The 23,139-nt window shown below is 39.6% G+C and overlaps 1 protein-coding gene and 1 long non-coding RNA gene across 22 annotated transcripts in view; one reads left to right on the top strand and one right to left on the bottom strand.

The window, feature by feature from the left end:
• Window positions 1-23,139, bottom strand: part of LOC137209341 (uncharacterized) — a 438,438-nt gene that overhangs the window by 31,574 nt on the left and 383,725 nt on the right. For 3 of the 4 annotated variants that reach the window (XR_010935993.1, XR_010935994.1, XR_010935992.1), the window contains exons 5-6: window positions 15,818-15,891; window positions 12,840-12,921 (exon numbers count right to left, since the gene is read on the bottom strand). This is a non-coding gene — a long non-coding RNA (uncharacterized lncRNA). Of the gene's footprint in view, window positions 1-707; window positions 8,598-12,839; window positions 12,922-15,817; window positions 15,892-23,139 lie in introns of all 4 variants that reach the window. The other variant, XR_010935991.1, reaches the window with a different exon arrangement.
• Window positions 1-23,139, top strand: part of BICC1 (BicC family RNA binding protein 1) — a 302,473-nt gene that overhangs the window by 273,611 nt on the left and 5,723 nt on the right. For 16 of the 18 annotated variants that reach the window (XM_067710904.1, XM_067710916.1, XM_067710912.1 and 13 more), the window contains 6 exons: window positions 3,194-3,359; window positions 6,450-6,489; window positions 6,864-7,018; window positions 12,880-13,036; window positions 17,234-17,394; window positions 20,101-20,200. In XM_067710904.1, coding sequence (XP_067567005.1) covers window positions 3,194-3,359; window positions 6,450-6,489; window positions 6,864-7,018; window positions 12,880-13,036; window positions 17,234-17,394; window positions 20,101-20,200 — 779 coding nt within the window. The remainder of the gene's footprint in view (window positions 1-3,193; window positions 3,360-6,449; window positions 6,490-6,863; window positions 7,019-12,879; window positions 13,037-17,233; window positions 17,395-20,100; window positions 20,201-23,139) is intronic. The other 2 variants (XM_067710906.1, XM_067710905.1) reach the window with 2 other exon arrangements.

The following is a 23,139-nucleotide window of genomic DNA, read 5'->3' as shown; positions in this document are numbered from 1 at the left end:
ATTTCTTTCAGCTAAGCCGTTTTGGGTTTGGGGGAGCCAGATCAGTATCTAAGAAGGATGTGCTGTGGGCCTGGGGATTGTGTGGTATTTTACAGTGAACCTTGTTTCACGGAAATCTTCTTGAGGATGGTGGATGACCTAGTGTCAAGCTAACCTGTTCCATGACCAGCTTATTTGAACACGGGAGTCCTTTGAGTTAGGTGGAGAGTACTTTATCAGCTTTTAAGTGCTTCACCCATGCCCACGAATTTTTGTGGCTTTTTGGCTTCTGAGATTCCTATTAGTGGTAGCTTTTATCTACAGAAAACAAGATAAACACATGCACCTTAACAAATTGGCAGTAACCAAAGGATTTTGCTGTGTCCCAGCCAGGTAAAGGTCTCGTGTATACCACCAACAATTCCTGCCATGGGACCTTGGCCTGGGGAAAGAATTGAACCAACAGACCTCAACAAATGGAGACTGAGGACTAGGGGCTCCACATACATGGAGAACTGATAGTTCCCACGTGGATCTTGGGACAGAATCAAGGCCTGGGGGTTTCCACCAATTAATTGACTATTGTGGTCTGAAATAAAGGCTAAGGGCTTGAGCTCCTGCGGATCTCAATCATCTGCGGATCCAGCTGACCTGCCCTGTATTGGAAAGCCAATTAGATTGGGAGCTCAGTGCAAAGAGAGCAGAGCTCAGAACTGAGAGGAAGTTACCTACAGTCCTCAGAAGCAGTGAGAGAGACAGAGAACTCAAAAGGGTTTGCAGGTGCTACACCTGTGTTTCTCATTCCCAGAGTTATTGGAAGTCTCCTTCAGTCCTATTACTGCCATCAAATCTGTTTAAAAAAAAAATTCAACTGAGTAAGTTTAAAGATCAAATTTACTTTATTCAACAATTCATGAATCAGCAGAATCCCATCTAGCAAATAGAAAGGAGCTCCAAAATGCTGCTGAAAAGAAAACATTTTAAAAGGAGAAAAAAGGAGGGACAAGGAAGGCATAAAGAAAAGAAAGGACTATTTCAGGCAAGGTTACCTTCCTTTGGGAGAAGGCAGTGGTCTGTCTGGTGGATTACCTCACTAGTGTTGGCCAGGAAATTCCAGACAGGACTGGTTAAGATTACATTCCTAGGAGAGGCTGAAACTGCAGTTAGGTTAGGTGTCAAGTCTTGGTGTGTTGATGTGGGGTTTAGCACAAGTGACTCCATTTTAGGCCTTCTGTCTCCTTTTTAGTGCCCTTAAATCTTCTCTGTCATCTCCCCCCTTCCTTTAGCTGGTTGGGTTTATTTCTGGATTCCCTAAACCATCTCTTTTGCTCTGAAACTTTAGCATTCTCTCTGCTCTTCAGTAATCAGCAGGGCAATTTTAACTCTCCGATTTTTGCTGTAAGAAATTTTCTTAGTGTGAATTCTCCTTCATTTGGCTTTGAATTTCCAGCTTAAACTATGGCTCCCTTGTTCCAAGGTAGTGAATTGTTCACTTTGGTAATAAATACTTGGCAGTATCATGATTTTACTTATTACAAATCACAGTGCGTATAAGTGCATATGTTATATTAAATATAATTCTCCCTTACCATAGCACCATTAGGGATAACAAATGTGTTATCCTTACTTCTTCCATTTATTTTATTTTTTTCAAATAGGCAGTCTATTCACATTTTAAAAACGCAAAACAGTGGAATGCTTCTACATCGAAAGGTTTTGTTCCCATCCACTTCATCTACCCAATTTCCTCTGCTGTCTTTTATATCGTTACAGAATAGAGTGTGTTTAGGCAAATATAACATATATATTTATTTTTAACTAAAAAATTGATTTTATTGAAGTATAGTTGATTTCCAGTGTTGTGTTAATATATATTCTTATTTCCTCCTTTTCTTAGCAAAATCTGTTTTGCTTTTATAAAAAGCAAAATCTGTTTTACTTTTATAAACTCTTTGATTAACTACCATTGTTCCCATTTTGTCCAAATCTGCTTTACTTGTGTTTTTCTTAACATGATACTAATACACCAAATTAACATTATTTATTATAGGTTAGAGAAATGATTTTGTTTTCCCTCTGTGTTGATGCATTTGAAGTATATACCTGTTCCTTTCATCACTAAATGTGTTCATTGAGTGTGTAAGTGTGAACTGATTATCTCTCATCTGAATTAAGCTGTAACCTCCAGAATGGTCTCCCTGTCTCCAGTCTCTTATCAGCTCTATCAATCCTTTATTTTGTTCCAGTAATTTTTGTCACACTCTGGCTTTAAAACCACCAGTGACTGCACACTTCCTTTCCTTTGCTTATGCTGTTCCCTCTGAGTTGCTGTTACACAATGGCGAATCTGCAGATGCCCTTTAAATTCCAGGTCACACGACTGTGTGAAGCCTCTCTGAACTTTTGTCAAACAAAGTTCTTTGCTGCTCCTTTTGTATTCTAATAGTCCTTTCTAAATTCCTCTGAATTCCCCTAGTACAACTGAAGAGTGAATGATAAAAGGAAGAATGTGTGAGCAAATCAGCTCTTTGACTAATACTGTTTGTTTCTGTTTTACTTGAGCCTAACATGCCCTTGGATGTGAACTTGAGGTGCATGTGTAGGGCATTATAAATTCTTATAATTCAGATAATTGCCCCCCATTTTAAGAAGCACTTTCATGTTCTTTCCCTGCACCCTGAACAGATGTTAAAGAATATTTACCTGCTGCCTTTATCATAGCCGATTTGTTAGCAATATCATGTATATTGCACCCAAAAGAACTGGATCATCTGCATGCCTTCCGACTGACTCAGTTTGTTTAGACTGTGTAAACGTGGGTCAGGGATATCTCCTTGATGTATGTAAATTAGAAATCTTGTCTGTATGTCTATTTCATATGTACTGCATACAGTGTATCATACATGCTATATTTAATGTGTGTGAATATAGATCATGAAATAGTTTCGGCACCATCTCTAGAGTCAGAAAGTCTGGGTTCAAATCCCAGCTCTACCATTTACCAGAGGTATGACCTTGGACAAGGTACTCCCCTCATCTGAAAAATAGGGATAATAAGACTGCCTTCCTCATAGCAGTACCGTGAGGATTAAATGAGATAATACATGTAAATGGTTGACAGTGGTAAACCTACATAGTCAATGTGGCACCTAGGAAATGTGTGCTACATTTGTATGTAATGGTGGAGTGTTCAATCCCAAACTCTCTTTCACAGCAGCACTGACAGGTTGCTCTCAGAGCCTGAGCTGAGTACTGCAGAAAGCCCTTTGGCTGACAAGAAGGCTCCAGGGAGTGAGCGTGCTGCAGAGAGGGCTGCCGCTGCCCAGCAGAACAATGAAAGGGCCCGCCTTGCCCCACGGCCATCATATGTCAACATGCAGGTAATGATAAAAAAAAAAAAAAAATGGACAAGTCATCCAAATGTAGGCTGCCTAGGTTGGGGAATGGGGAATTCAGTGAGCTTTTAGCAGTAGACCAGAAATTAAATTTAAATATATATGCAGTAGTTAGGAATTGGTTTTGTTATAAACATTAAAAATGAAATGCAGGGCTTCCCTGGTGGCGCAGTGGTTGAGAGTCCGCCTGCCGATGCAGGAGACACGGGTTCGTGCCCCGGTCCGGGAAGATCCCACATGCCGCGGCGTGGCTGGGCCCGTGAGCCATGGCCGCTGAGCCTGCGCGTCCGGAGCCTGTGCTCCGCAACGGGAGAGGCCACAACAGTGACAGGCCCATGTACCGCAAAAAAAAAAAAAAAATGAAATGCAGGATTTAGTTTGAGAAGAAGTCTTTAAAATATAATATTAGAAGTGACATGGTCTATGTCACTGTGTCTTATGCAAATACATTTTTCATCTGTTTAAAAAAAATGTAGATAAATATGAGAACTGTTATTTCTAAGCATTTACTATCTCATGACATACTCTTGGATAAATAGATATAATATTCTTCTATCTGTGAAATGGAGAAGACAAATTTGGTGTTCCTTAGTTATGAAAATAACTAATGTAAAGCTTTAGTGTTTTGAAAGGAGATGCTAAATATTATTGATGGTTATGTTGGTTCACAGATTTTTATGATTATTTTGAACAATTTCCTCAGCAGGGATTTTCTCTATATCCATTTTCAAAGTATTAGGCTAATTACTCAAAATAGGCTATTGATCATGAAATTCAGAAATCTGATTTTCATGTAGATCACAATATGAAAGATAAGGATTTTGTGCTTTTAGAGATGCCTCTAAACATTTGATTTCAGTGTCTGAATTACTGGGTAGACTTACCTACTTTGTAGTAAGAGATTTATCATCTCCCTTCCCCCCACTTTCGAAAAAGGGAAAAACTTCACAAAATCGTAGAAATAAAGAAGTTGTCACAGATATGTCAAAGAAATTAATTCATGGGACTAAATCATACTTCTGTAATTCCAGTGAAAACTACAGTACAATCCTGCTTGTCTGTTTTTCTAATCCTTTGCATTTGAACATTTTCAAGAATTTTTAGATGAATGTTTTTTACAAAAGCCATAGCCTTTATAAAGTGCAAAGTTAGAAAAAAAGACATTTATTACATTTTCTCTGGCGGATTTATTTTCAGTTATTATAAATTAAAGTTCTCTCATCTAAGAAGTATCAAATTCCTTTATGATCCCTTTATGGTTTTCATCCATCTTGTGATTCTCGTCTTTTCCATCGGGTATATACCTATAGTGAACCACTTTCATGTTCCTTTCTTTTAGGATGGATGTAAATGTTCTTGGTGATAGAGTTTCAATTTAAATAGATGTATTTACGCCATTAGTGAAGAAGTGACTCTTAAAATCACCAGGAAATCAATGATAATAGTTTGAAGACTTCCCTGATTGCTTTATAGCTGAAGATGATCTGTTTCCTGATCATTCTTGGACTTCTATATCTCCAGCTCTTTCTTCACACTTATCTCACTTTCTAATTTATTTTGTGGTTATTTTTCTTACTCACCCCTGCTAAGCCTCTCTATGATTTGAGGCTATAGATTATTTTTGATTCATTGTAATGTTCTTACACAAAGTGCAGCACAGTCCCTTTAGCCAGAAGGCACTCAATAAATATTTACTGAACAAGTAACTTTAGCATCTCCCCACATCTTGCCCTTAGAAGTCATTACAAGTTGATTTTAACTCCCAGAATCATTTTAGACCTAGGATTTCAAAAACATTATCAAACTGTGTTATCTAAAAATCTGACTCTCCCAATTTACTGCCATGTTCCTTCTGGTTGGTCTAGGTCAGCCTGTTTACTTTTATTATTTTGGCCTAATCATTTGTAGTATATTTCACTTTCAGAAGTATCCTGTTTCAGACCATAAATTATATGGACACCCTACATATGATGGTATAGTCCTCCTGGGAGGAAGGTCCAAAGAGCTCTTGCCAGTGGGTTCTTGACCTATCTGATAGGCCTTTGAGACATTCTTTTTTTTTTTTTAACTTATTGAAGTATAGTTGATTTACAATATTGTGTTAGTTTCAGTTGTACAACAAAGCGATTTTGGTTATACATATATGTATATATCTATATACTTTTTAAAAAATTCTTTTCCGTTACAGTTTATTACAAGAGACATTCTTAAATCAAGTCTAAGCCAGTTCCTGAATTGGCGAGTTGAGAACCCTGGGTTAGCATTTGAGATGTAGCTATATCTGGACTTCTTTCTTCAAAATGACCTGCCTTGGTCCCTATGTAGATCCGACTGTGTCATAGTCACTTATTCAATGTGAATGGGAAGAATAAATGGTGCCATCCTAGTCCTGTGCAATAAAAGATAACTAAGTTTTATTTTTTAAATTTAGGTTTATATTTTTATTTAGGTTTAATTTTACTATACTGCTTAAGCATTCTGATAATGCATTATTTTGAAACTTAGCATAACTGTTATTAGGTTATTCACTATACGTTAGCATATATTGGTCCTGGTGTGTTAAATATTTCATAGTAAATAGGAATTTTTTTCTTTTTGAAGGAAAATTTCTAACTTTTGTCACTGTCATGACTTAAAGTTGGAAGTAGTACTTTATTATTATAATGAATTAGGTTTTTTGTTTGTTTTTTTTTGCAGTACACGGGCCTCTCACTGTTGTGGCCTCTCCCATTGCGGAGCACAGGCTCCGGACTTGCAGGCTCAGCGGCCATGGCTCACGGGCCCAGCCGCTCTGCGGCATGTGGGATCTTCCCGGACCGGGGCACGAACCCACGTCCCCTGTATCAGCAGGCGGCCTCTCAACCACTGCGCCACCAGGGAAGCCCAATGAATTAGTTTTGAAAACATGTTTCAGTTTATCAGACTTGCATGGATTACTGTCACATTCTGGTGCAGAGCTGAGCGTTTGCCCCAGGCAGATTCATGGGCTGTAGTCAAAATCTTTTCATGAAGTATTGGCATAACATTTGGATAGACTGACAATAAAGATATTTTCTCTCTGTTTTTTTTTTTCAGGCATTTGACTATGAACAGAAAAAGTTATTAGCAACCAAAGGTATGTGACACGTTAATGATCTATACTTTGATTTTTTTTTCAGTAAACACATAAAAGGTTTTTCAGTGTTGATGTTGAACTGAGAAATTGGACCTTCATAAAAGGAATCCCAGAATGTTTACGTTCAAGTTGCACAAACTTTGTTGAGGTTGAGTAGATTAGCATTAGATCAATTAAAAATAATGTATCATTTTAAAGTTTACCACTACTTTGTATAAAATGTTTTATGAGGATATTTTAAGGCCTTTTGTGTTAAGAAATAATATTCAGTGATAATTTCTTTACATATATCAAAGAAACAATACTCATCAATATCTTATTTAAGAAATTCATTAAAAATACCAAGCATTTGTTTTATGTTCTGTTTTCCAAAGCTATGTTAAAGAAACCGGTGGTGACGGAGGTCAGAACACCCACAAATACCTGGAGTGGCCTCGGGTTTTCTAAATCCATGCCCGCTGAAACTATCAAGGAGCTGAGAAGGGCCAACCATGTGTCCTATAAGCCCACAATGACAACCACTTTTGAGGTTTGTAGAGTCATGCCCTACCTATTCTTCCTGTCTGTTCTCTCAGCAGAAGAGAACAATCTTCTCTCCTCTCCCATTCTCTATTTATATAAGGACAATCTATTAATGGTGATTTGTTTTCATTTCTATTCCTGTAAACGTATTGCTATGAAATTGATACAATCCAATATATTATGATCTTTTATGCGTCTTCTCTCACAGTTGTTGATCAGCTGTGAAGGAGGTGTAAATTTGGATAAACTTGTTTTTGTTAGGGGGAGAGTGTCATAAGTGATAGAGCAGGGCTGAGATTAAGCAAAGGACAGATGTAACATTCCATAAAAAATGTATAAAGAATCCCTTTATCCAAGGGTATCACTCGCAAGCCCACCATAGGAGGAAAAGGCAAGTATCCAACAACAAAAACAAGTTCTCAGATATGAGTTAAAAATTCAGTGTGTTCACATGTGCCAGGAACACAGCAGGAAGTATCACAAACGAGAGCTCCAAAAGGTTATGCTTCCTCGACGTTGGCTGTAGCTCAGAGTGAGACTGGGAAGCTGGTATCCTCACCACGTGGAGAAGAGATCCAGGGTTCCTTGCTTCTCAGCTAGGCTGTACGACTCACTCGGCAAGGCCTTTTCAGTTGGAGAGTGTCAGATTTTGGCTGTAAGCCTTTTGCGAGTGAGGTGGAGTTAGAGCACGTGCACACACACTACTGGTGAGGCTGTGCAAACTCAAACGTGGATGAAAATGATTAATCCAAGAATCACAGTGTTCAACCAGAACACTGTAGGCTGAAAAACAAATCGTGGTTAAGGGTTAGTCTAATAACTAGCATTTGTAGATTGACCTTCTTTTCTCCACCCGTTTTCTTTGTAATAAATTAGAATGTTGATGAAAGGCAGAAGCAAACATGACATTTTTTCCTTTGTCTCTCTGAGTCAGTGAAAAAGAAAATACTATTGAAATACTAAAAAGAACAGTCTCCTGTGAATTTCATTGTCAGACTTAAAGTAGCGACCTAGCTGGCTGTATTTAAAGATTGAAGTTACTGTCAGCAGCTAGAATGTAGGAACCATTGTGAAAAATTTGAGGCTCTAGGAGGTACACCCCTCTTTCTGCCATTGTAGCTTTGAGAGAAAATAAACATCTCCTTTCACTGGCAGAGACCTTAAAACTGCTGTGCTAATTCTTAGGCTTCCACTGATGTATTGAATACTGCAGGCTTCCATTCTGCTCACCCTCACCTTTGGTGGAGTGGAGTGTTAGGCGGTTGATTGTGTTTCTGTAGTTCCAGAGATGAAATATTTCACTTTAGAAATGCTAATTCACTTCTCTTCTCAAAGACCAGTAGTGTGACAGGTTGAAATGATGATCATTCTAATAACGTAGTTGTCAGGTGCAGGGGCTGTGGGGCCTGACAGCTACCACCGACACATGTACAGCTTTGATGAGTGACTTCACACCTCTGAGCCCATTTCCTCATTGCAGTTGTTTCAGGATGATGTGGGAGAGGGCATCCAGTGCTCAGCGTGGTGTGCAGGAAGTTCTCAGCAATATTTAGCAGCTACTGTTATTTCCACTGAAGAACTTTACCCTGAAGGAAACCAAGAGCCCAATGAAAGATGTGTTCATATACATATATGAATGCTTATTGCTGGAAGTATTTCTGCACATTCAAACTAGATATGCGTTTTATATCCAAAGGAATACCTTAGAGTGTTACATGAACACATAATGTGCTAGTAATAATTATCAGATCACACTCATTTATTTTTTTGTGGGTTTATATGGTACACTTTCATCCACAAGCTTATTTGATACCTAGAAACTCCCAGTGAGGGAAAGGGGCCCAGATCAGTTAAGTGTCTTACTTGAGGTCATGGTAGTAGTTGTCAGAGAGAGGACTTGAATTCATTTTACAAAGTTTCTTTATACTCCTCTTCCTAATGGTTTAACTCAAGAGGGTACGTAGCAAGGCAATATATAAATGCTCTAGAGCCATGTTATTGTACCTTAAAAGACATAGGAATCATTTGGGGTGCTTAAAAATGCGAATTCTTCCCCCAGGATCTCCACTCATCAGGGAGGGAGCCAGCAGGAACCAGTAATCCACATTTTCAGCCAAAGTCTAGTCTGTTTCTGACGCAGCCTCCCTTCTGGAAACAGTGCTCTACAGGGACGTAACATAAGGGGGATGGCACAGAAATCACGTCAGAAGCTGAAAGACTCTTCTGCTCTGGCACTTGTCCAAGGACAAGTAGACCACTTTCTGTGGGCAGGAACGTGCGGGGTCCTGACTCAGTGGCTGAATCCCCTCCTGTGGCTTTTCTTTGCTTTGGCTTTCTTGGGCTAGCCTGTTCTACCTTCCTGGCTAATGTCTAACAGCTCATTCACATTGAAAGGTAGGGGAGAGGATGTAACCAGCGAGATCAGTGCAAGGGCATTCACCACGTTACCTGCTTTTATTCACGGTCCCTTTAAACACTGCTGATGATGAAATATAACCAAGCTTTCTTAGGGAATGGTTCTAGATTCTTCCAGGTGTGTAGGACTTGAACTTTTCTTCATGCATCCGAAAGCCATTGAAAGGAGGTGAAAGGGCCCTTACACAGCGTGATCTGATATTCTGGAGCAGCTGCTATCTGCAGGTGCCTGCCCTTCTCTTTATTCTGTTATAGCTCAGAGGGATTAAAAACTGGGCAATTAGTGAAGATTGTTTCTTTGGGTTAGAACACAGGGACAGGGTTGGGTTGAGAAGGACCTGGGGAAAAGTGAAGAGAACTTAAACAATTTTTATTAAAAGATTGACCACATCTCTGCTTGTAGCACTATTTTTAAATTGGAGGGTAGCTAGAAACACTCTTTTTCCTTAATCTTTTCCAAAGAAAAACAAAACCAAATAGACAAGTAGAATGCTGCTCTAGAGAAGCACACTTAGCCAGTAGGTCCTGATGGGTGAGGGCTGTTCGGTGTGTTGGGATCAAGGCACATGAGTTTCCTGCGCTGGGAAGCTTGCTTAAGGCAAGAAACCGAGGCTTTGAACATCTTGTTCAGATTTCTGAGAAGCCAGATTTGAGCAGTTGTTTCCAGTGTTAAGGCATTTTTGAGAAATTAGCCTTTTCCAAAGAGCTCCTTTAGAGAAGAAGTTAGGTAGCTTGAGGCTTATTTTTGTTTTCTTCAAGACTCAAAAGTATGACCCTATCCACTTGATGATATACTGGGACAGCAAAGGTCAAACAAAAGGCTACTTGACCTGCAATATTTTTGTCACATCAACAGAACTACAAAAGGTTTGGGATTTTCCTTTTCTTTTTGCTAGTCATCTCTTAAAGGCATTAGGAATGGTTACATATTCTCTGGAGCAAATAAAACCTGCATTGGGAATCAAAAAATGGTTTTTAATTTCCCCAGCACTAAGAGTAATGAGGTTGTCTGGTTATTGTAAGTCTTACAGACATAAGAGTGGAGGTGAGCTGCTCTTCGTGATACTCTAGTTAGTAGATAACGAAGTAATAAATATCAAAAGATTATGTTTTACTTAATGTTTTTAGAAAACATCGTTTAGCCAGGTCTGATATAGCTGTGTGAATTAAATCAGCTTAGATCTCAGATGAGTGGTTTTTTTGTACTCAAAAAGAGTTTAGATACGGAAGTTTTAAAATATGTAGAAATACTACATAATAATTCATTAATGCTTCTGGTAATTACCAATTTTGAGCATGTTCTTATTTCCCTTGCTTCATGGGATAGGTTGAAGTATAATGTTAAAGATGGTTTTAATTGAAAAAGGCCATTTATTTGGTCTTAGGAGCCTTCCTTTCCCTATGCCCCTTCCCACAGTTCAGCAAAGGGGATCCCATAGATGTTCGAAAAGGTATCTGTGAGATCCAGTATTCTGCAAATATTTATTATTAAGGACCTTCTGTGTTTCAGACACAATTCTAGACACTAGAGATACAATGCTTGAATATAGATTCTTCCTTTCATGGACAGAGCTTTCTTTTTGGTGGGTAGAAAGAAACATGTAACAAGTTAACAAGAAGGCATTAAGGAATAAAAGTCCCTGATAAATGTGAAACAGAGGCTGCTTTATATTGGGTAGTCTTAGCTGGCTTTAATGAGCAAATGATGTTTAAGGTAAGACCTAGATGGCAAGAAAGGGCCAGCCTCGTGAAGATCTAGGAAAAGAGTATTAGGCCGGGGAAATAGCTGGCATTATCATCTTGAAGTCAGAACAGACTGGTAAGTTCATGGAGCAGAAGGTGGATGGGGTGGTGGAACATTGAAGATAAGGTTGGAGAGGGAGGCAGAGACTCAGTTACGGAGCACCTCAGCCCATGGTAAAGTACTAGAAAAGCATGGAAAGACTTTATACTTATGAGAGGCATGATTTTGTTCTAGTTTGCATTTAAAAAAAACACCTAGTTGCTTCATGGAAAATGGATTATTGGGGTGGGAGGCAAGATAGAATCAAAATGTCCATTAAGGAGGCTATTGTTGACAGTCGTGGAGATGGAGAAAAGTAGGTAGATTTGGGGTATGTTTAGATATGACATTGATAAAAGTAACTGATAGATTGGATGTAGTGAGGGGAGGAGGAACGAATATGACTCTCTGAAGTTTGGCTTGAGCAACTGGATGAATGGTCGCCACTGAGATTTAGGAATTCTGGGAGAGGGGCGGGTTTGGGTGCAGCTGGGGAGATGGTCATCAACAATACGATTTCAAGCACTCTAAGTTTAAAATACCTGTGAGACAGTAAAATGGAGGTGTCAGATTGGCAGCTCTGTGATGCTGAATTTCAGTAGGGAATTCAAACCCAGAGGTAAAAATTTGAGTCATGGCTGTTGTTAAGCCTTGACAGAGGTTGCGATTACTGATTACTCAAGGAGAAAGTGTAGAGCGAGATGATAGGAATGCGGGGACCAAGTCCCAGGGTAATCTGACATTTGGAGTAGAAAAGGGGAGGAAGATCCTACAATGGCTACAGTGAGGTAGGTAGAAAGCCTCCAGAGTGGTATTATGCTGCCCTGAAGAAAGAAGCATTACAGCCCCGTACGGTCAGCTGTGGTTATGCTGCTGCGGGATTGAATTAAGTGAGTTTAGTGACCTGAAGAGTAAATGATTCTCTTGGAATTACCCAGTAAACATAAAACTTTTAGAACCAGAGAATCTTAACTTTAATACTGTAGATATAGTACAAAGTATGGTACCTGTAATACAGTGATTAAATAAATGAATAAAGAATGAGTAAATGCAAGTTCAGTGCAAACTGTGATATCTTTTAAATTACTATTTTTATTTTGATTTGGGGGAATTAAAAAAGTTAAAATTTCCAGGTACTTGTAATTTGTTGGAGAGATCATGCACTTATTTGAATGAGAGTTAACACAGGACATAATGCCAGATTCCTCTCCACCCTTCCACTCTTGTGAGCCTGGGAGCTCGATTCCTGTCAAAGCATTGGGTGTAGCTGCCCCGCTTCCCTACTGGTCCTGTGTGATACAAGGCAGAGAATCTCTGCTATACCAGATGGAGGATTTGCCTTGTTCCCCAAAATAGGAATCCTCTAAATCTTACAGGAATGAATCTTTATACTGGGGGCTCTCAGAACTCCTCTGGGCGCCCTCATCATCAGCTCCCTCATAATGAAGGAAAAACACTTCACTGTGTATTTCCAAGTGTCCTTGGTAGCTGGAAGACAAAGACTATAGACAGGTCCCATAGCCTCTTCTTGAGAATCAGCATTCGTGGGTAACTGCATTGGCCAGCAATCGAAATAAATGATAAGTGGTCTAATGTGTATTCTTTTCTCCTCCCACCCCGGGAAACCTACCTTATTAAACATTTCCTTATCTGGCTTTGATTGTTTTCAGGGTTCATCAATGTCCCTCTCGAGGTCCAACAGTCGTGAACACCTGGGAAGTGGAAGCGAATCTGATAACTGGAGAGACCGAAATGGAATAGGACCCGCAAGTCATAGTGAATTTGCAGCTTCTATTGGCAGCCCCAAGCGTAAACAGAACAAATCAAGTGAGCTTTGACTTTTCATCATACTTTTCGATGTCATCAGCTTGGAATTTGTTTAGCTGGTTTAGGGTAATGTTCGAGTATCAACTCCGGACTCTAGGCCTTCAAGTGTTTTGGATTACTCACAGGCCACCTCTTCTGAGAAGCCTTCCCTGTTTTTTTCCAGTGAAGCAGGGCACATCGTTCTCTGCTTTCACTGCATTTTGTATATGCTTTCATTTTAGCATTTGTCGTACTGAAGTACAATTACTTACTTACATAACTGTCTTTTCCTGTAGAATTTGAGCTCCACAGGTCAGGGACTACATTCATGCAATAAACACTTATTTAAGTGCCCATGTGCCGAGCATTCTTTTAGGCTGTGCCTTCTTTCTTTTTTCTTAATTGAAATACAGTTGGTGTACAATATCATGTTAGTTTCAGGTGTACTGCCTAGTGATTTTACGTTTGCAGGCATTATGAAATGATCGCCACGATAAGTCTAGTAACTGTTTGTTTCTGTACAGGTATTACAATATTACTGACCATATTCCTTACGCTGTGTGTGTCACTCCTGTAGCTTATTTATTTTATAACTAAGGAGGTTTGCACCTCTTAATCCCCTTCATCTCACTCCCACCCCCACTTCCCCTCTGGCAACCACCCTTTGTTCTCTGTATCTGTGAGTCTGTTTTCACTTTGTTTTGTTTTTGTCTTTGGATTCCACATATGAGTGAGATCATACAGCATTTGCCTTTCTCTTTCTGACTTACTTCACTTACCAAAATACCCTCTAGATCCCTCCAAGTTGTCGCACATGGCAAGATTTCATTTTCTTTTATGACTAATATTCCATTGTGTGTGTGTGTGTGTGTGTGTGTGTATATATATATATATATATACACACACACACACACCACCTTTTCTTTATCCGTTCATCTGTTGATGGACACTTAGGTTGCATTCATATCTTGACTGTTGCAAATAATGCTGCAGTGGACATAGGGTGCATATATCCTTTTGAATTAGTGTTTTGTTTTCTTTGGGTAAATAGAAGTGAAATTGCTGGATATGGCAATTCTATTTTTAATTTTTTGAGGAATCTCCATACTGTTTCCCATAGCGTCTTCATCAATTTACAATCCCACTAACAGGAGGCTGTGCCTTCTTTCTTAACTTATTATTTCTTCTCAGATGTCTAACAGTGTCTGTCTGACACCTAGCAGGTGCTTGGTAAGTGTTTGTGGAATGAATATACGAATGAGTCATGCACACTCAAACATCAGAATGATGTGGAAAAGGCAGGGATGTAAAGGAGTTGAGCAGAATGTGATCAAATTAGTATCTTAGACAATAGAAGTCTGCCCAGTCACCTTTGGCTACCAAAGGTGAATAGCAAGATTTTTCAAGATGACAAGATGTAGCTAACTGAAAGTATCAGGGAAAAAAACGTTTAAAGCATAGGCTTTGAACAAATATGATTAAGATGCAGCACGAGTCCAGTGGCTGTGTCTGTAACAGCACCCACATGTCTGTATAAATAGGTAAACAGACAAGAACTGACACAGTAATCACAAGATATTCCCCTAATGCCTTATTTCAGGGTTTTTGATGAATCTGGACTCCTGAAACACATACCCTGGAGTATTTGAAGAATACTTGGAGAAAGGCAATCTAAATGAGCCTAGTAAACAGTAACAGCCAGTTGTTACCATCAATCAAGTGGGCCATGTTGTCAAGAGTCTCAGATTTGAAAAGACCAGTCATGGGGTCGGCCAAGTCTAAATAAGAAAGCATGGTCAACTCTTTCATTCCCAGGCGTACTGTCAGTAGTATCCTGGAGTCTTCCTGTTAGTCCTGGGCTAGGTCCTCTACTGCTGACAGGACAATGGAGCTGAGAGGCAGGCTGGTGCCAGGTGCACATCTCGGGGTGGAAATGATCTCCGTTTTATATTCCAGCATCAATTAGCTTTGCGCCTCTCTTCTTCTATCTTTATCCCCTTTCCCTGCACTGAATCCTGGATGATTAAAATTGACTGTGTGACTTAGCTGCATTGAAATTCAGGATTAGGGTTAAGATAGGGGATTCATTAATTAAAAAAGATTGATTAAAAAAGCACTGTTCCTTGGCCTTTGTCCGATGTTTTAAGAGCCTAGGGAGTTAAAAGAGAATATGGATACTATAAGTAGTTAAGGTGAGAAGAAATGTAAAAAAAAGTTGTGTACCATAATAAATATTTATCACTAAGAATATTTTAAAATATTTTTTCACTTTTTGCTGATCTCTTTGCTTAACTCAACGTATATAAATTATCATCATTTAAACAAGTAATCAATGTAAAGATATTTTACCCTGTCTTTGTACTGTCTTTAAATACGGTGTGTGGCATTTCACACTTAGAGTGCATTTTTAATCCACACTAGCACATTTTAGGTGCTCAATAACCACGTGTTGCCAATGGCTAGTGTACTAAACAACAAAGCTTTAGAAAAGTTTTCTTGACACCCATGTCAAGGTCACCCATGTCAAGGTCACCAATGTCTAGGTTTTCTCTGGGTATCCCTGTTTCACCAGTTGTTCCACTGTAATTCCTCAGTAACTCCCTCTTTTTTTTTTTTTGCCTCGAAGAAAGTAAATTTAGCATTCGGACAGTAAATTATGTGGTCAGCCTGACAGTAACCTCCGTGTTGTCAAGTCCAGTGGTCACTCCAGTGTGCTCATCATACTCTGCTTTGTGTCACCCTCAAACCGATACCTCACTGGTCATTCCTCCTCAATCTTTTTTGGTGACTCTGGGGCCTTACCTTCAATTGGTGGAGTGTTCCAGGGCTCAGCGCATCAGGGCTTGGTCCTGGGTCCTTTTCGCTACACATTCTTCCTACAAGAGATAAAATACCTGTTTTTAAAAGAAAGAGAAACCTTATCAAGAAATTCCTTCTGGGCTTCCCTGGTGGTGCAGTGGTTGAGAGTCCGCCTGCCGATGCTGGGGACGTGGGTTCGTGCCCCGGTCCGGGAGGATCCCACATGCCACAGAGCAACTGAGCCCGTGAGCCATGGCCACTGAGCCTGCGTGTCGCAACGGGAGAGGTCGCAACAGTGAGAGGCCCGCGTACCGCAAAAAAAAAGAAAAAAAAAGAAATTCCTTCCAGTTGAAACATATGTAGGATTTCTCAATTGGGAGATGAAAACAACCGGAGAAAGTGATTAGTGGCACCCAGTGCAATGCAGAACAAAATTCTTAGATTTGCTGAATGCACTGATCCCAGAGGAGACTAGATGGATCTGATACCTAGGTGAGTGTCCTCTGCCCGCATCAATCTGGGAACCCCCCTGAAGCTGCACCTTTAGTATAAGAGAACAGAATTTCCACATGGATGAGAGTCAGTTGTTGGTCAGGGTGGTAGGAATGGCTGCATGACTCTGCTAGATTCTCCAAAGCAGCTCCTGAAGAGTGTTTGAAAATTTGGTCAGGTACTTGGTGTGGCTCACTAGTCTGTCACCCAGCTTTGCATGTCCTTGGGTCTGAGAACCAAAGACAACATGGAGAAATCTTTGCCCACCAGATCAGTAGCAGAGCCAAGGCAAAGCTCGGCATGGCTGTCTTAGAATTTCCCCCAGATGGATTTGTTTTTGTTGTAAGTTAAATCCAGGAACTCCAGCATCATTCTTTTCATTCATATGTTACTCTTAATTTTGGAAACTCTATTTCATGAACTCACTGCCCAATTATGTTTGAGGGAAATGAGATTTATATGTGATAATATCATAGTATTTATTTGACCACAGAAAAGCACAAGTGTGGATACAGAGGGCCAGCCTGCATCTAACAGGAGCCTGTAACTTTCCTTACCTTTATTGTGTCCTAGGGGTCCTGCTTCCACTTCCTCGTTTAATTAACATCAAATCAGTTGTGAAGAGCCAATGTTCCTGAATGCTCAGGGAGAATATGCTTAATGATTATTAACTACGGAGGCCCTGTTGCCGAATTGCTCCCTCCCAAGTGTAACCTTTTAAATGGGGAGAGCCTCCCTGAAAGCCATAACCAGCATTTCCTTAATGAAAAGCCAGTGTTTCAGTAAAGGACTGCTGTGTTTCTGCAGTTACTGGTCTGTTCAGCCCAAAACACTGAATCTGAACTATTTGAGTGATTAAAACTTTTAATTAAACCATGCTCTCCCTGGGCATTTACACTTCAGGCCTGTCTTTCCTCTGCCTTTCAGCGGAGCACTATCTCAGCAGTAGCAATTACATGGACTGCATTTCCTCGCTGACAGGAAGCAATGGCTGTAACCTGAACAGCTCTTTCAAAGGCTCTGACCTCCCTGAGCTCTTCAGCAAACTGGGCCTGGGCAAATACACAGACGTCTTCCAGCAACAAGAGGTCGGTGGTTATTTATTTATCTTCCCAGGCATCTTTGTTTTGGTTGTGTGTGTGATGACTTCTAGAATGAAATCACTCATTTATCTATGACTGTGTTTTCGCTGAGCATTTATTCAAGTCTCATAGCTTATTTTTGCTTCCAAGGAAATTGTCGCCATCTTATTTCTTATTTAGTGCAACTGGTAAACACAGGATCGCAGAAATGTAGGAAGCTGTGTTTGCAAAAACACCTTCATCAGTTTTAGCTAAAAGACCTAATGAGTGTCTTGATTTATAGGAACTTTTGATTCACAGATTCCCTAAGGTCAGCAATAACTCTATATTTAATCAGATTTTACTCTTTCATCTGTTCTTATTTTTATTTGTGGCACTCAAAAGTAAATAACAGCGTCTGAGATAAATAACTATGGTTGTTTGTGACACCATCCTAATCATGTTACTGAAGTTCTCACAGAAGATAATGCACTTTTCATACATGTTAACTTATTCATTAATTTACTGTTTGGGTTTTGCCTGAACTGAGGCAGAACTAAGATGTCTTCTGAAACATCTCTACCGTGGATTTTGGCCAGACTGATCAGCTGTGGCTGTGACGCACTGGCATAAAGAAGAGAGCCCCTAAGTGTGGTTCTTTCTAATTGTGTTGTCATATTACCAGGGCACAGCTAACTCAAGGCAACAGAAAGTTAGAATAGTTCTCTAAATGTATCTGCTTTTCAAGTCCTGACATGGTCCAAGTTTCATGCTAGTTCATGCTAGTTCATGGGCTTCATTTCATGTTAGATTACATGCCAGTAATTCCCTGGCATGAATCAATCAGTAAATAATCTAAGATTTTTATTATAAGGCACTTTATATCATAAATCTAATGTATTGCCCATAACTTAAGTTTAATTGCTGAACTTATTTGTTCTTTAACACCAAGAAAAATGTTGTCATGTGTATTTTGGACTTTAGGACAATGATTTTGTTTTCTTTTCCCTAAACCTAAATTAGTGTTCATGTAACCAAGGATTTTCTAAGTTGAATAATACGTTCATCATCAGTGCATTAAAGAACTGCATTTACTTATTTAGTCTTCCTGGTTAGATGCAGGTGGCTGATTGAGAAGCTCAGGGCTGAGGTATTTTAACTTGCTCTTGCACAGAAGGTTTTAGAAGTAAGTGACTAGATGTTATTCAGTGATATTCTGGGTTTGCTTTAAATCTCTATTTCCTATTTGAAGAAGCATAGAAATTTATTATGGGTACTTCTTATCTAGTTACTTCAAAAAGGAAGACGACGTGATAATATAAAGTCAGACTGGCTTCATCTAATATTAACTGGAGCAGGGGTCAGTGAACTGCAGCCTGCAGACCTGCTGCCTAATTTTGTAAATAAAGTTTCCTTGGAACACAGCCACACTAACTCAATTGCCTCATATTGCCTGTGGCTGCTTTCAAGCTAAACCAGCAGAGTTGAGTAGTTGCAACAGAGACAGGATGCCCACTAACCCTAAAATAGTTATTCTCTGGCCCTTTAAAAAGAGTTTGAGGATCCCTGAAATAGTCTCCACTGGACAGAATTTCTAAAAAACATAGCTCTAGATTTGTGATAAATGGTAAATGAAAAGGTTTTTCAAGATCTGGATGTAACCTTCAAAATCAAAACAGAAAATTTCAAATTAATTTCTATATAATTTGAATAAAAAGTATATTTTACTGTTTTCAGGTTTGTTGAAATTTGGTACTATTCCCTTTATGTAGGATATTTTCTCATACACAGATATGACTTAACAAGAATCCCCCATTAAGTAACCTTGTGAGATTTAATATATTGTAACCAGGATGAAATTTATTTAGCAACTTTCACAGATGATATGTCTGTATTCATTATTACTAACTGTAGCTGCCAACTATCTTACCCCTTTGGTGGGCACATTGCATTATATCTAAGATCATATTTGAGGCCCAAAACAACCCTGTGAGGTATATAGGATTGTCAACTCTCAGTGCCCACAACTAGTAATGGCAGAGTCAGAACCTGAACCCAAGTCTCTCTGGCTTCAGAGCCCATTGCCTTTCTGTTCCTCACACAGTCTTCACAAGGAACGGTGGGATTCTTGGGCTACTTCCCCTCACACATTGTTGCCAGGAAGTACATTTATACTGTTGCTAGAAATACTTCATGTATGCCACTTTCAGAGATAGTCTGCTGGGTTAAGCAAAGTGAGTCATGGGTCTGAGGTAGACTGTGAATTCTGCTATCATTTTTATGTAGAACACAATGGAAGATACCCTTTATGGTATTATTCAGTCTCTTTTTATGGAGATATACTTAACCAAGTCAGAATCTAAAACTAAGAATTATTTTCTCTCTTCTGGACAAGTATGTATTCTTCCTTTCATCAGATCACAAAACTGTGCAATTTCTGTTTCCCTTTTTGCCCTGGCTGCCAGGATGCTAAGACCTTAGGATGCCTAAGTTTATATCTCCATGGCAGTAAATCACTGGCTTAGATTAAGTCTTCTGCTAGAATCATCACTTTCATTTTACCACCTTTATTACTTAACTCTTGTCCCTTAGGTTTGTATTGTCCTCACCATTCTTTTTTGAAAGTAGGCAGAGCGTAATTAATAAATAAAATAAGCATAGCAATGAGTAGAATTTATGCTGAAGAAGAAAGATACTTAATATATTGATTATAGATGACTTGTTCACCCACAGATCGATCTTCAGACGTTCCTCACTCTCACAGATCAGGATCTGAAGGAGCTGGGAATTACAACTTTCGGTGCCAGGAGGAAAATGCTGCTTGCAATCTCAGGTGAATAGAAATGTTCTTGTTCATATTTTAAAGTCTGAAGAACCTCTGTCGTTGGTCTCCAGCCAGTGGGGCTGGTTCTGCCCATCAACCCCTTGCTTACTACCTGGCAGCTTTGGGGTTGTGGTTTCAGAGTGTTTCCCACTAACAGTGTGACAAGAACACGCCCACTGCTTTGTCAAGGCATTGCCTGAAAACCTGCTTTGACAGCGTCTTTCCTTAAAACAGATCTCTTTGGAAAGATCTAACCAAAACTGCCCTTTGCAGAACGTGGGGATGAGGGAGCAGTTTAATTCTCCATTGTGCGGTTGTATTAAGCAATGATCATTGCGTTCATTAATAATTATTCTGGACTGGCTGTCATGCTTTAAATGCATGTGTTCCTGCATAGCAGCTGAGATCATTGCACCAGAGAAAAAGAGAATTGGTATTTCTTGTCTTAATGCTTTTTAACTTTACCCCAAGTTTTTTTTTTTTTTTTTTTTTGGCGGTACGCGGGCCTCTCACCGTTGTGGCCTCTCCCGTTGCGGAGCACAGGCTCCGGACGCGCAGGCTCAGCGGCCATGGCTCACGGGCGCAGCCGCTCCGCGGCATGTGGGATCTTCCCGGACCGGGGCACGAACCCGTGTCCCCTGCATCGGCAGGCGGCCTCTCAACCACTGCGCCACCAGGGAAGCCCTACCCCAAGTTTTAATAGAATTTGTGAGTCACAGAAGAGGGTAGTATCGTAAAAGTAGTCACAGAATGAAGGAAAGTCTGAAGGTCTGTCTCCCAGACCACCGCCTTTGTGCATCTTTTGCGTGTTCTAAGAAAATGCTCTATACATATTTACTAGGTACCTCCCACGTGGAAGGAATGGGCAGATGATGAGTTGGCAAATACATAACAATGTACCTCAAAAAGGTGTTTAGATATGAGGAAGGAATCTGGGGGGCAGAAAAATGAGGTTACTTTTTGAAGTCTTTCTGATCAAGTTCATGAATGCCAGTTTTATATGTGTGCCAGTCTCTCAGAAAGACAGAGCCAAACGTCAGGTGTGGTGAGAAAATGACGTTGCTTTTCAAAACACTGAATTTGTAGGCTATGCTTTTATGCGGCCAGCAGTGGCATCCAACCGGTGAAAGCCCTTTCTAAACAGCATTCGCTAATTGAACCATCAAACTAAAAGCCTCGGTGGTTTTCCGTTTTCTTTCAGCAGCAGATTGCGCTTGCATTATTTTATAGCAGCTGATCAGCGCCGCCCACCTCCCCACAGGAAATCGTATATATCTGAAGCAGATATAAGCCTTGAAATAGTAGCCTTGAAATAGGTGCAGAGATTCAGCCATTGAGCAGCCCGTTAGGCTTCTGTATGGATAGAGTCCTGCACACATCAGTTTGAGAAGTCTTCCTCCACCCTATATACCCAAGCGGCTGCATTGATGGTGCTCCACAGGGTAGCCACTGCTTCCTGTTCACGCATCAGATCAGCTTGGTTATAGTGGAAAGAACGCTATATTCACATAAGGAGATCTGAGATTTGCCTCTCCAAGTCATGTACCCTTGGGTGAGTTTGCAAACCTCTTTTGGTTGTGGTTTCTTAACTGTGAAGGTGGATTGGAGTAGATGATTGTGTAAGGTCACCTTCCATTTCTAAAATCTGTCCTTCCATGTGGTATATCATCAGGCACAGTGAAAATAACCTACAGTTTTAATGATATGTATTATTATTGTTCTTTCTTTTTTTTTTTTTTTTTTTTTTTACTATCTGTGGCAATAGGATAGTTTTCAACTTCTTTACCCTAAAGCTCAGTCTCAGAGGGTTACTTCTGGATCCAAATTAACTTTATATATTTTTACATTATTTTATTAATTTGAAAATGGAATTGATATACTACTTGAAATTTTATTAACTCAATCACCATGTCTATACTGTTAAAATATGTCTATGGGGCCGCACACTTATACCACAGAAGTGTATGTTTCAGAACTCCATAATCTTTCACTAGAGATTTGTGGAATATCCGTGACAGTACAATGAAAATTAAGTCTTTTCTTTGTGTACCAACCCAATTCCAAACTCTCTAAAGCTTCCAGCAACAAGCAGATATCTCTAAATATTTTCATAGATTCCAAGTGGATCTTCAGTACTTTTACTCTGGGATACATTGGTGATATATTCTAGGTGGGTTTTGGAGAGTAGAGTGCAAAAACGGGAGGGGTTTTGAGTCCTCGTTTAAAAGAATGTTTTCTCTAATCATCATCTTCAATGTGTTCTTTTGAGGTTATATCCTATTTCTGTAGGCTGCCTCTCTCAGTGAGGTTCACAGGTCCTCTTGCTTTTAAAGGGAATCAGAGACTTTGAATAAGATGCCTTATGAATGCTCTGTACAGTGGGAAGTATTTGATTATTTAAGGATGATTTTGCCTTACTTTGTTGAAGTGCATTTGTTTGAACTTGGTAAATCATTTTCTCTGCAAGGAATAAGTTTTTATTGAGAAACCCTTCATCAAAAAGCTTCTTTTTCCAGTTCAATTCCTCTGATAACAAAGACATTCATTTAAAGTCTCAGAATACTTCATTTCCAGGTAGAGGCAGGATATCAGGTCAGCCTTGACTTAGGTTTGTCTTGTGGTTACATAGTTTGGTTAGATACAGAGTTTGCTCAAACTACTTTTTAAAATTTTGTAGATTTTTAACTGAAAATCGGAGTTGTTCTTTCAGTATAAGGTTTTGGTTTGCTTTTAATCTTGGGCCAGAAGACATTTATTTTAATGTTATAGGAGGAGATGAGATTTATCTCTGATAGGAATGAACCAGAGAAAAAATTTCATCTTTTTTTCAAATCCACGATTTTTTGAAAATTCATGGATTTCTGAGTATTTTAGTGATTGGTTAACTAAATGTACAGGGACTCAGTGAAAGGAAGTTTAGCATCCTGTTGACAGGCTTTCCGCCACAG

Source organism: Pseudorca crassidens, chromosome 16 (assembly GCF_039906515.1).
Source record: "Pseudorca crassidens isolate mPseCra1 chromosome 16, mPseCra1.hap1, whole genome shotgun sequence".
NCBI lineage: Eukaryota > Metazoa > Chordata > Mammalia > Artiodactyla > Delphinidae > Pseudorca > Pseudorca crassidens.
The sequence above is the reverse complement of the archived record's forward strand: the minus strand, read 5'-3'. Positions and strand labels throughout refer to the sequence as shown.